Genomic DNA, 14,125 nt, shown 5'->3' with positions numbered 1-14,125 from the left:
CTTTGAAGGCACTTTAGATTTAACCTATTTATTATGCAAATATACTATTTTTAGAAGGTGCGTTTTCACAAACTTCTCAAGTATTTATTTTGACATATCAAAGTCGTATGTATACCAACATTAATTAACATGCATGCATGAGTGATTGTCCTGTATACTTATTCTAATATGCTCTTATATACTTTCTATGTATTTGGACTATACCTATTTATTTGGAATAAAATTTCTTATTACCTATAAAAAAAAAATATGCATGCATGAGTGATTGTCCCATGCAAGATTATTAGAAATTTCTGGCATATTTTTCACTAGTTTTGTGATAAATTAATGCTTGGAGCAACATTCTCTACCAGAGTTAATCTTAATTTACATGTTCTTAATTTATCACCAACTAAGTAAACTGAAACAATCAGTTTGGATAAGTTTATATTGGAGACAAATAGTATTGAGTGTTACAGTTTGATATTGTTGTTATGTATTATTATTATTTTTGTTATTCGTAAATTGATGTTTTGTATTGTGATATAAACAACAATGTAATATATAGTATGCATGTATTGTGTGTGTTTATGTATTATTATTTATTTTGTATAGAAAAATAAAAATATAAAGGCCTATAAAAAAAACCTCTTGAATTGTTAAAAAGATTTGTTTTTTTAAAAAAACCTTTTAAAAAGTGTTTAAAATATTTTTTAAAAAAAATTTGGATATTAAACATGATATTTGAATTTTTTAAAAAAAAGTACTATAAAAATTATTTTCAAAAGAAAAAAAAATGTAATAAATCTAGTAATCACTTGGATTTTTTCGAGACTTATCCGACGGATAACCACCTAATTTTTAAAACTTTAATCTGAAGTCGATTATGGCCGGATATCCGGATCCGAATTGGGTTCTGCACCCGTTGTGTCTTCCTTTCTTTATTCTCACGCTTTCGAGTTAGGATTAGGGAATCAAAACATAGCTTACACAAAAGTAAAAACAAAAACAAAATGAGACCTTTTCTGTTTTCTTTATTTTTAGGGGGTGGGTTTATAAAGCCCCCAATATGCTCAGACATTCACTCCAACTGTTGAAAAACAAATAAAAATAAAAAACAACCAAAACTTTCAATTGCCCAGGTTCTAGGGTTTATACTTTATAGTCTCAGCTCTTCGAAGCTCCCTAAAGCTACGTCGTTTTCAGAATTCTCTCGCACTTATAATCCTTTGAATCGCGTGGACTGGTCATTTCCTTTCCGTGAATTTGGATTTTATAGGTAAGGTTTCGGCCTAGTTCTGAATTAGTTTTTAATGAATTTCTGCTTTATTCTCTGTTTGGTTGCTGGGAATATTTAGGAAGACGACGGAAAACGGTCTTTTGAGATTGGCACAATCTGCTTATTGCCAAATGATACTTCAATGGGGTTAGACTTAACACAGTGGATACTTTTAGGTCTCTTTCTTTTCGCTTCTTATCGTAGGTTTTCTGGGCACTGAAAGGGAAGATCAGCGGTCGCTTTTCCTATTGTGTTTGTAAAAAATTATACCGTTTATGATGGGGATGATACATTTCCAGTGAGAGGATTTTGCTTCGGATAATTTCGACTTCCGAAATGGTTTTCTTTTTCAGTTGAATTTGGTTATTGAGGCTTATTCGGTATGATTTGTAATTTTCTGAAACTTTTTTTTTTATAAGCATGACGTATAAATGTGAAGGAATTACTTTAGGTGCTAAGATTGAAATGATAAACAAAAATGCTAATTTCATTTATGGGTTTCCAAAAGTGGTATATTTGTGCGTTGGGTCCCAATTAAATTTTGAAATAGTTCGAAAGTGTTTTTGGCTTTATTAATTGTAGCTTTGTAGTACTCATACATAAATGTTGTAGCAGTGTAGTATTTACTGGTTTTTTCTCACGATGAATTCATTCAGCTTTTTTATGTTGTTGAACCAGAAATTGTGCTATGAGTTGTGTCAGCATCTGAGATGGGCAAAAATTGGGTTTTGGCTGTGAAAATCTGAGTGACCGAATTGTTACCAGATTGACAGTGAAGCCGTAACACATTAGATGTATGGTCAAGGGAATTATGGTCCTCATTTTGGGCAGGGTCCTAATACACCCATGTCAACTGCGTATCCACAGCGACCTCTTGCTCCACCACCTCCTCCCCCTCATTCTCATCAAGGGCACTCTGTCCCACCACCTCCTTTGAATCAACAAGCTCCTCCTGCTGTTCCACCTCATGTAGGTCATCCAGGTCCTCATATATATCATCAGCATGTTCCTCCTGTTCCATCCCTCTCAGTTCACCAAGGTCCACCCATTCAAGTCCCAGCTGGTGGGATGCCAAACACAGGTCAATCTTATTTACAAATTCATGGAAGTGCCCAGTTGCCTCTTACATACTCTAATAGTCAACAGAATTCACAATATCATTCGCATTTAGGGACACAAAATATGCATCACCTTCCACCACCAGTACCTCCACCACTTGGTCCTCACTCGGAAGTGTTACAGGCCCCACCTCCTCCCAGGGTGTTACCTCCTCCTCCTCCTCCGCAACAAACATTGTATAGATCTCCTGTTCATCCACGTCCACAGCAGCCTGGTTCTGTGCAGGGTCTTCAACATATCCCAACTCGCCCTCCCACTTATGGTATATCTGGTCCTGCTCAAGTAGGAGGTTTTGTACCTTCAACTGTTGGAGAGTCTCATATCCCTTCCATGGTTCTGCCGCCACCGCCGCCGCCACCACCACCACCACCGCCGCCACCTTCTTCTCCACCTCCTGGTCTGCCTTCTCCACCACCACTGTCTTCATTTACATCATCTTCTGCGCCCAATCAGGTTAGACATAATGCCCCTACCCATGTTGCCTATCTAAATCAGGAAGTTGGAAGTGACTCTGAGGTGGGTCCTCTAGCTGGAGATGGTATGTCAGATGGAAGTGCCATATCGGATCTTCCTCCACCTCCTCCTAAGCCATCAGAAAAAAAAGTTGTTCAGAACATTGAAGATTTGTGCCAGCTTATTGCTAAGAATGGGAATTGTGTTGAAGATATGGCTCACATAAATGAATCCAAGGATCCAGAATTTGCATTTTTATATGGTGGTGAGCCAGGAAGTGAAGCTGCAATTGCTCATGAGTATTTCCTGTGGATGAGGAAGAAATGCATCTTGGCATATAAGACGTGTGAATGGCAAAGTGGTTCGTCATTGAGGCCTTTAAAAAATGAGTCTTCAACACAACCTGACCATCTGATTGTTGGATCTGGATGTTATTCACCTACAGATTCTGACATGGAGATGGAAGGTACGTAGGACCTATTGTGGTTGTTCTTCCCAGTATTAGTAATATGGCATTTTTATATCTAGTTTGTTTGTACCTCATGCTTGATTGCTTCCCTTTTCCTTAGATGAAGGCTTGACCTCACTGGCTTTCATGTCATGTGTTATAAGATACTTGTCACTTTCTTAGAATTTCGTTATCTGTTTGTCATGTAGTTATGATGAGATCTACAAATTTATTTTTAAGGTTCAACAGGTTTTTGTTATGAACTTCTGGAGTTCACCACGCACTAGTAAAAGTTACTGTTTAAAAAATCATGTGAATGTTGTTGAGAAAGCGTTTGGATTTTTCTCCTTTTAAAGAGTTAATTTTTTATTATTTAAAAAACTGTACTTACTAGTTATTTATTGCAGAAATCCTCTAGTAGGATACAATACTACAACAGTAGAAATGAATTTTTGGAGATCATTCAGTACTTTGTCAAGCAAAGTAGATAATAAACTTGAAGTCTACCAACCACGTCATTGAATGGCTATGAAATTTTTTCTGAGTTTTTTCAATACTGATAAGAGTTACTGACTTACAATGCAGCATTGAAGGTTCTCTCTCTTTCCCTCTCTACTATTGCTAAATTTTTCTTGCGTAAATCTAATGGTTTCGTGTGAATAATAAAATCAGGCTGTCTGGATTTCTGAAATTTATTACTGCTGATAATTAATGTCGTTATCAAAATTTCAAGTTTCTAGTTTTTGATTGTGCATAATGAACAAATGATATGCAGGAGTTCACTGAATAAGGACCTAGAAGATTATACCCTCATGGGGTGTTTTGTTTGCGAAATCTAACATTCCCTTGGCATATAAATTCCTAAGAATATGATGTCTGTGAATTTGAATTCTTGGGAATATGACTAAATTCAATTTTGGGAATACTGGGAATATGATATGATTCACTGTAATATGAGGTTCTTATGTATGGTTTATTTCTAAGAATTATATTGGAACTATTTGTTCTTTCCAAAATATCCCAATATTTTCTCTGAAGTGTATTGGGCTTTTTGAAGTATTTCTTCTATTTTTTTATTTCAACAAATGGAAACAATAAATAACAAAATTGTAACATAAAATTCTTTGATAAAATAGTAGCATAAAAGTTGATCAAACAAATAGTATCAAACAAAAAACAGCATACAATTAAAAAAAACACGTTTATGCAAATGTTAAAAAGTTTATCGACCATAGATCAATGCCACTCATATATAATTGACTCGCAGTCGCATCTGCAAGAACTTGAATCACTTAGTCATATTTATAGTCATTAGGCAAAGTTAAAAAATAATCAGACTAATGTTGATCAGCTGTAAGTAGATTATCTAAATAAACCTATATAACTAATTAAAAAAAGTTAAAAGGATAGTTTTGTCCATTTTAAAAAAAGGACATTCCAAGTGAGGTGGGACTTTAGAATGGAATTAATAATTCGTTAAAAAAAAAGTGCTTGGGATGGGTTCCAAATTCCCGTAGCCATCTGGATTCTCCCCACTTAAGTCTATCCAAATGGGGTAATCGTTTAAGATTCTCAAGAATCTTAAAAGATTACCTCCATCCAAATGCCCCATTAACGAAAATCTATAGCTCGATGTAGAAAACTTAATACCACAAAGCCATTAAAACTGACCTTTCGGCTCTCACATCCAAAGCAACCAGTGATAAACCATCTCAATGAACACAATTTTTTTTCTTATAATTTTGTTAATTGGTTTTCTTAGTGAAAAAATACAATCTACCAAGGATGTTGATTTACATTTCACTTGTCATCACAGGCTATGAGATTCTTTTCCATTAGAGTTTTGGATTCTGGCCTTCTTGTAAGCCATGATATAGGTTATCGTATCTTTCTAATGTCTAGCTTTTTTCCCATTAAAGTATTGGATTCTGGCCTTCTTTTAAGCCAAAATATAGGTCATCATATCTTTCTAATGTCTAGCCTTTTTTGGTTTAGTTTTTCTTTATTCCAATTAAATTTCATATAATATCTAAGTTGAAGTGAATTTATCTCATGTTGATCTTGTTCAGGCTGTCCAATTCCCTTATTAATTTTTTTATATGGATTGTAAGTCATTTCTTCTGATGATGTTTAAGTGTTGAATTTAGTTGGTTAGAGTCCTTAGGGGAAAACAAGAATTGTTAAAAGTGGTTATTTATATTTCTCCTGGTCTATATAGTCTTTGATTGAGCACCTTTTTTTGACAACTATGAAGCTGATTTTGTTTTTTTTTTTGGTCCTTTAATGGGTGGTTTTAAGATGATTTCACCCAGTCTGACAATGATCAGGGATTCAATCACTCAATTGAAATACCAAACAATGGGTGTGATTTGGTCCCTAAGAAGCTTGATGCAAATGAGCATTGTTTACATGCACTACATAGTTTAGCGGAAGGTAGCCTAATGAAGGAAGCCTCATTTGAAAAAGGGACTTGCTCTGGGCCCTCCAAAATAGGCGAAGAAGGTAAAGGTTGTACTTGAATATCTCTTTTCTGTGTTTTCTCTTCATTATCAATTTTAGCATAGATTTTCTTATGATCTTTTCCCTCCAAAGTGAATCACGTTTCAAAGTCTCTAAGCATGCACCTTGAAGCTTTTTCTTTAATTTATGCCTCAAACCATGAGCCTTGCTCGAGCTTTAGAGTTGTTTTTAATAATGTAATTTATTTGTTTAATGTTCACAGATTTGTTGAAGTGACTTTATACTCTGACTAGGGTCATATCAACTTCATGGGTATTAGTGATGTTTCTTTTTTTTTTTTATCAGTAAAAGATAGATATTATATATATGGATGAAAACAGGTATAGCCCTTGGACACAGGAAGTATACATAAGAGCTCCTAATTACATTCTAAGAACGATAAATTAAAGACAAGAAATCTTGAATATTGTCCCCATGCAAAACAATGGTGGAAAACCAACACATTAGAGTGTGGAGAAAAAAATTCTTCAACTCAGTCATTGTGCGTTCCTTATCTTCAAAGCACCTCGCATTCCTTTCCATCCAAATGCACCACATAATGCACAATGGAATCATCTTCCACACTGCTGCCACTTGTTGACAACCTTGCAACTTTGTCCAACAACCCAACAAATCCACCACTCTCAAGGGCATAACCCAAGCAACATCAACCTTTTGAAAGATCTCATCCCACAACACCCTTGTTACCTCGCAGTGTAATAAGAGATGGTCCACGGATTCTCCATTCTTTTAACACATGTAGCACCAATCCACCAATACACAACCTCTCTTCCTCAAATTGTCCGTGGTCGATATCTTCCCAAGAGCAGCATTCCAAACAAAAAAAACTACTTTAGAAGGCACACGAGCTCTCCAAATATTCTTCCATGGGAACGGAATATTGTCAAGGTGTGTATTCAAGATGCTATAATACGCGTTGACTGTACATCTCTTGTGATTATTAGACCTCCACTTCAAGCTATCTCGTTGTGCCATAGGAACCTCTGTAGAATATAATAAGCTGAAAAAAACTGAAACACTAGATAATTCCCAATCATGGAAATCCCTATTAAACAGAATATTTCACTGGTGCGTACCATGAGAAAATAGCCGCACATCCGCTATTGAAGCCTCCCTATTAGCTGTAATACGGTATAGAGCCAGAAAAACCCTTTCCAATGCCCGTTCTCCACACTACACATCTTACCAAAATCTGATTCGATTGCCCTCACCAACTACAAAACGAATTTGATTTGCAAAGCATGGCCACCCCTTCCTTATATACTTCCATAATCCCACACCATACCCCCCTCTCACTTCATTAGAGCACCAACCACCCAGCCCAATACCATATCTAGCATCAATAATATCCTTCCACAATGATCCCCCCTCCAAGTGATATTTCTCCTCTTCGTATATTTCCGATTTTTGTTTATTCACACAGTTTATATTGAAAGTGAAGTTCTTGTAGACGATCCTTTTAGTTGAATTATTAATAGAGTTTGCAGTACACAAGATTCATCTTTACATTGCAGCTTTCTCAATTTCTAATTGTAACTTATAATTTCTAATTGTAACTTATAATTTTAGTATTAACTTCTCATTGAAAAATAAGGAATTTACCTATTCTAGGAGTTGGAGATCATGCTCATAGTACCTTGCTCCAAAGGGACTCGGTTGGTTTGGATCTTTCAGTTCCTGATGCAGCTGTAGGGTTGTTTAATTTCAAACTTGATAAACTACCCTCCCAACAATACACCAATTGATGGAGGCAATGGATTATAACCTTATTAGACCTGTGTAATTTTTGTTAAAGTTTAACTATGACCTTATTTGACCTGTGTGACTTTTGTTAAAGTTTATCTCATGTCAACTGTGTATTCATAATCTCTCTTTTTTGTTCATTTCTCATCTAGCTTGTTCTTTTTCATTGATATGGAATGAGCTTTCATTGGGTTGCACCTCCTCTAAGTTCAGACTTTATTATTATTATATTTTATTCAGGGCTTCATCTTGACAACTCAACATTCAGAAAGCCAATTTATATCCCAATTGTGAGTTCAGCTGGAGCTTCAGAGCATACCATTGCCAGAAATTTAGAGAAATCTAGTGCTCCTCTATCCAATGAGCTTATTCTTCCGTCCAAGACTTTTGCTGCAGCTGAAACCATCCCTACTGATAAGTGTTTTGGTGAACCAATCAAAGGTGGCAGCCCATTCAGACTTCTACAAGGCTATGCTTCCGATGACAGTTCAGAAAATGATGATAAGCCCCACTGTGAAGATGGTTGTCCCCTAACGCTTTCACCATCAATTACACCTCTTGCTATAAATTCCAATAGAGATTCTGGTTATAATCTAGGGACAGATGTAGTATCCAAGGGTTTCTATGGGACTGAAAAGGGGTTTGGACTGCACTCTGAATCTAGCATTGTCCATAAGGCTCCAGAAGTTACCTCAGATTCACAAAAGGTGGTGAAGGATGCCGGTACAGTATCTATCTCAAGTGGGACAACTGATGAACACGTTGATTATAATCATGAAAATCAAGTGGCTATTAGCCATCTTGCTTCCCATGAGGCTCTCTTGGAAAAAGATGACTTGGGAGGCACTGGTATTGATGTTTCTAAGAGTGCCATGTCTCAAAAGAAAAATAAAGAGAAAAACATGAAACTTGAATCGACACCTTTAAAAGTTGATGAATTTGGGAGATTGGTGAAGGATGATGCTACTGACAGTGACACTGATGATTCCCGCCACACTCGGAGGCGTAGTAAGAGGGGAAGAAGTAGGAGCTGTAGCCAATCTCCTATAGACAGGGGTAGGAGGAGTCATACCCGGAAAAGAAGGGAGAGGCGAAGCCGATCTCGCAGGTATTTTGTGCATTTTATATACAACTTGATCACTGTAATTGGCTGATTACTTGCTGTTTGGTGTTTAGAATAGGCCTTTTACTTTACTTGTAACCTCGTACTTTGTACTTATGTCATAACTTTCTGGGGCATAGAAGCTGTCAAAACTTTAATGTCAATACATCCCATGTTTCAGCTGGTCTCCAAGGAATCGAAGAAGCAGGAGCAGGTCTCCCCTATCCTGGCGTGCAGGTGAGGTCAGCGTTGAAAATGTGAGGCGGCAGAAGGGTCATCTTCCAGAATGCTTTGACTTCCGTAGAGGAAGGTGTTACCGTGGAGCATCCTGTCGGTATATGCACCATGAATCTGACAGGAGCAGTGGATCAAGGTACCAGAAGAGCAAACGACAGTATCCAGAAGATCCTCCTAGTTTGAGGAACTCTAATACTCGTGAAGACATCCATAAAACCTCAGCAAATGTATCTAATAATGAGCGCGAAGCATCGAAGAGCCAGGAGCTGCATCCCTATCAAGATGTGCATGGTGCTACGAAAGATGGGAATATCAGTTGGAAAAGGGAAGATATTCTTAATGATGCTGGGAAATCTGGTATTTCGGATAGTGATGGCCCAATTTTTAATTCTAATATCATTAACCATGAGAGTTCTAGAGATGTAGCTGCCGAATTGTGGGAAATGCAAGTTGTTCAAGAAAAGCAAGAGCAGCAAACTACTAATATTCATGATGCTGAGAACAGGCGGTTAACAGTGGACTCTCAACAGCCTTTGTCAGTGGATGGTTTTCTCTCTCAAGCTGCAAGTGATGCTGATATCCCAAAGTTACAAGGTAATATTTCTCCAGATGCACATTCATTTATTAAAAATATATTGACTCAGCAATGTCAATACAATCTTTCTATTACAGGGGTTCAAAATGCTGATCGCCCATCTCAGCTGATACATGACTCTTCTATATCCGATTCATCACCTGGTCATACATCCCTGGCTTCTAATAAATTCTCAACAAGTGAACCTTTACCAAATATGAAATCATCAACTCAGCCATGGCCTGACTCAAGCTCTACCAGCCGGCCGCTTTCGTCTGAACAATCTTCATTGCAATCTCTGGCTCCCAAAGAGTCATCTCATAGCATTTCTGGTATGGGGTTTTCTCATCATCCTTCTGAGTTGCACCCTCCTCCTGTCCCACAAGGTGTAAATGCTGGCCATACGGTGCAGCTGCTGAAGGATGACTTGACACCACAGGGTGCATCCTTTCCATTTGAATCTGTTCCTGGGGACAGTTTTCATCCTTATCAAGTTCCACTACCCAAACAACATTCCCAATATTCTGTACCCCCAAATTCTTCTTGGACCTCCTTGCCGCCACCCCCTCCACGACCACTGTATGATTCAACTGGTGATGCAGGAACTGCCACCCCAGGTGTTTCTTCACAGTTTCAGCAGAGCCCCTCGCTCCCTTATAGTTCTCAGGCTTCCGTAAGGATCTACCCTAGTGATAGGGCTGCTTATATACGAGTTAGTGAATTTCCTCTTCAAGCCTGTGCTCCAGGGCAGGGGCCTAATCAACCACTCCCTTATGTAGAAGATTTGGGATCAAACCCTCTGCCAAAGAGCAACCACCCTAGTCAGCCTTATGGTGGCATTAATCTTATGAGAGAGAATCACTTTCCACAGCTTCCAGCCCAGGATTTAATCTCTTCAAGCTCCTTTGCTGCTGGCAACATGCTGCCCTCTGCACGAGAATTATTTAAAGACAAAATGCATTCTTTTTCTGGTGACAGTTTGCCTCCAGGTGAACTTATAAAGTCATCTTCTCAGAGCCTTCCCTATTCACAGAGCCAACAGCCACCATATGGTTTGAAATACCCTGCAACTGATATAATTTTGGGTGAGCCTGGAAAGACTGGCTCGGTGTCCAGATACCCTTCAGATCTTCTGGGTGGGCATCAGTCGTCTCAACTTCCTGAGTTTGGGGGTTCAAGAATTTCTGCTCATCATAATCCTTATGCATCTACTTTTGAGCAGCCTCTGAGCTCCAAATTTAGTTCTGGTGTATTCAAGCAAGAAAAGGACGCACCTTACTCTAGTAAATTTGATAGTTCTTTCAAGCCGAGCCATGTTCCTGTTGATGGGCTAGGTGTAGGCCATGTCAGATCAAGCCAGATGACTTTCTCACCAAGTTCCACTAAAGCAATTGGGCAGCTTTTGCCTAGGTCAGGTGGCGACCAGTATGACCCACTTTTTGACAGCATTGAACCGGCATCGAATTCATTCAGGGGAGATGATCATGGTCAAAAGCCAGAACATACTGGTGAGTCTGACTCCATATTAAGGTTCAGTGGGACCCGCAAGCTGCCTGATGTGGAAGAGAAGCATAAGGAGATTGGGGCTGTTGCTTCAACTACATCTCTGGACAATGATGAATATGGTGAGACTGCAGATGCAGAAGTGGGTGCTGTTGAGAATGAGAGCCCAAGTACTCCTGTTAATGTAGCAAACGTAACTGGGGGTGACATTGAGATTGATCAGATTAAGTCCTCGGGGAAGAGCAAAAAGAGCAAAGATTCTCGATCGATGAAACTTTTCAAGATTGCTGTTGCTGATTTTGTAAAAGAGGTTCTTAAGCCTTCGTGGCGACAAGGTAATATGAGCAAGGAGGCATTTAAGACCATTGTAAAGAAGACTGTTGATAAGGTGTCTGGAGCCATGAAGAGCCACAAGGTACCCAAGTCTCAGGCAAAGATAGATCAATATATTGATTCATCACAGCGGAAACTGACCAAACTTGTGATGGTAAATCCTTTTTCTGGCTTCTACATGCCCACCCATACTCATGTTGTTTTTATGGATTTTATCTCTTTAGATGTATGAAGCATTTGTTGTTGAAAAGAAAATAGATGCTACGAACTCAGCCCAATCCTTGTGTTCTTAAATATGATGATGGGTCTTCACTCTTCACATGGCATGACGTTAGTGGATGGCCTGCCCCTTTTTATTATCTCATGAGGTTATCAATAACTTGTCGCTGTAAAACTAGGAATGGCTAAACCTTCTCCTAGCAATGGCTAAACTTCAAACTAGGAAGAGATGGCCTAGTAGGCTATTATAAATAATAGTAAACATACTAACACAAGTTGCTAATTGCTCCCAGTAATATTCAATTCCTCAACTTTCTCTATCTTTCTGTCAAGAAAAACAAGAAATTGCATAAGAAATGCTTCATGGCCATTCTAATTTTTTTTCCGGGATCTGTGAGAATGGAGTTGATCAAGACGTCTATATAAAATTGAAGGGTTCTATGTAGAAACTGTGTGCAGAAATTTTCTTAAGGTGGTGGTGGGGAGTTTGAGCCTGCAAACAGTGGCTTATGCTTAACCATGTACTTCTATGATACTTTGAAGTTGTATCTTTCATACTTCTCAGCCACTCTCCCAACATATTTTGCAGGGCTATGTGGATAAGTACGTCAAGGTGTAGAAGATGATGTAAGCTGCGATTCCAGCTTATTACTGTAGAAGATTTGCAAATTGAGCTCTATGATAGTTTTGTCAACATTGTAGGGTTCTGTGAATAGATGGAGTTTTCTGCCGGCATCTTGAAGTCTGTACTTTTTGCAGTTTGCAATTTCAAGTGCAAGAAAAATATTACAGCATTTGGGAGGATGAACTTGAGCACAAAGGTTACTTGGGATCCCAACCTCAGCAGAGTTGTGAGTCAGCTGCGAAGGGTGCATGTATGGTTTTCTTGGAATATAGCTGTTGTGTTTTGTTCTAGACTCCTCTGTAAATGTTTCCATCCATAAAATTACTGTTCTTGCAATATCTCGGTAAATATCTTCCATTTTTTTTACTAATTATGACAAAAATTTGATGTGGAAATGGGAATCATGTATTGTTTGTGAAAAAAAACCTATCTCATAAATAAGGAGGGAAGTTCTCTATATTTTGAAACAATGAGAACTTTGCCAAAGCAAACGAAGACGCAGCAGCCATAGCAAAGGAGTAGAAAAAGATGAGAGCCAGTGTGGAAAAAAAAAAAAAAAAAAAATGAAAATGATATTGCACTGGTGTAATGGCTGGTCTTTGGTCTTTTAATTAGTGGATTTGTGGGAAAAAGATCTTAAATTGTTGCCCAAACTAGATGGTCTCAAGTGCAAGGGAGATGGAAACCTCAGGCTCGTACCTATGATATTTATTGTTCATTTAATGTTCTCGACTTGCATGGTTCAATTAAAACTTACATGATTCATTCTTAAGAGTAGTTCTCTAATTTGAGTAAGAGAACACCTCATCTTTTCAAATATTCTTTTTTATTATTCCATTCATAACGAACTAGTCTTTTAATAGACTAATGGAATAACTCTGTGTTACATTCTAATTTTAAAATTAATTTATTCTTAATCTTTAATAGACTAGTACTAATAATATATTAAAATTATCCCTAGCAGTTCTTTTATGGTTTTGGAGCTTTCTGCTAAACGTTGGCACGTGCTTCACACGAGAAGGAAAATGCCTCGTGGGGATTGTGGTGGACGGTGTCGTGCTTGACCTCACTTGATAGTTTGGATGTAGGATTCCCTGACTTACACGTAGAGGTATCCTCAAGTTGGTTGGCCAGGTAGAAACATTTTCTGTGCAACAAGTATCTTTGTGTGAGAAGTCTGTATGATGAATAGCTATGTTATAATCACTTGTATGATGAATAAATAGTTGCTCTCTTTATCAAACAGTGCCTCCCACAATTGTGCTTTGGGCTGAATCTCTTAGCTGCGTTTGGTTAGTAAACTACTCTCAATTCATCTTAACTCATCATTACAACTTTTTCAAATTCCAATACAAAATATAATAAACAATTCAACTTTTTCAAATCTCAAAATAATAATAATATTAAAAAATAATATTTTATCAATATTTTATCATCTCAACTCAACTCAACTTAACTCACTTCAACATCCAAACTCACCCTAATCTACATCCTTTATAAATATTATACTCACACATAAAATATTAGAGCATTTTATTCAAAATGCATTATCTTGGAAAGCTTTGATTTTTCTCTCTTAGCTCAAGGATTTGAGTAAAATCTTTGTATGATCTTTTAAATTAATTTTTCAAAATTAGATTTATAATTTTTTTTTATATTGTTTGATTTTTGATACTATACAAAATTTTCGTATAAATATTTAATAACATTTATTGCAAGAGTATTCAAGCAATTCAGTAATGAAAAATTTTACAAACAACACCACTATCCCACTCTTTATCCCATTATAATGAAGTGATATTATTCATCAATTTTTAAATTTCTTTTAGAAAAATTAAGAGATAATTCAAGAGTGATAAAAAGTATCACATTTATAAAAAATGATTTGTATTATGGAATAATAATGAATAAAACCTATTGATTCGACTTGTTTTGGAACTAGAAGATGGGCACTCCTATCAATAAGCAAGGCAAGCCCATTCCAGTGTAAC

The 14,125-nt window shown here is 37.3% G+C and overlaps 1 protein-coding gene across 3 annotated transcripts; it reads left to right on the top strand.

The window, feature by feature from the left end:
- Window positions 1-1,082: 1,082 nt before the first annotated feature.
- On the top strand, window positions 1,083-12,529 carry LOC108994192. 3 transcript variants are annotated; one of them, XM_018969314.2, is made up of 8 exons: window positions 1,083-1,258; window positions 1,937-2,339; window positions 2,430-3,296; window positions 5,577-5,786; window positions 7,782-8,649; window positions 8,825-9,474; window positions 9,553-11,444; window positions 12,099-12,529. In XM_018969314.2, exons 2-8 carry the CDS (start codon window positions 2,051-2,053, stop codon window positions 12,126-12,128), a joined length of 4,806 nt encoding a protein of 1,601 aa, XP_018824859.1. In that variant the 5' UTR covers window positions 1,083-1,258; window positions 1,937-2,050; the 3' UTR covers window positions 12,129-12,529. The 3 variants fall into 3 exon arrangements, with proteins under 3 accessions (XP_018824859.1, XP_018824858.1, XP_018824856.1); XM_018969313.2 differs by having other exon boundaries at window positions 1,937-3,296; window positions 5,577-5,780; XM_018969311.2 differs by having other exon boundaries at window positions 1,937-3,296.
- The last annotated feature ends 1,596 nt before the right edge of the window (window positions 12,530-14,125 follow it).

The sequence above is a fragment of the Juglans regia genome, chromosome 2 (genome assembly GCF_001411555.2).
Source record: "Juglans regia cultivar Chandler chromosome 2, Walnut 2.0, whole genome shotgun sequence".
In the NCBI taxonomy this organism is placed as follows: Eukaryota; Viridiplantae; Streptophyta; class Magnoliopsida; order Fagales; family Juglandaceae; genus Juglans; species Juglans regia.
The sequence above is the reverse complement of the archived record's forward strand: the minus strand, read 5'-3'. Positions and strand labels throughout refer to the sequence as shown.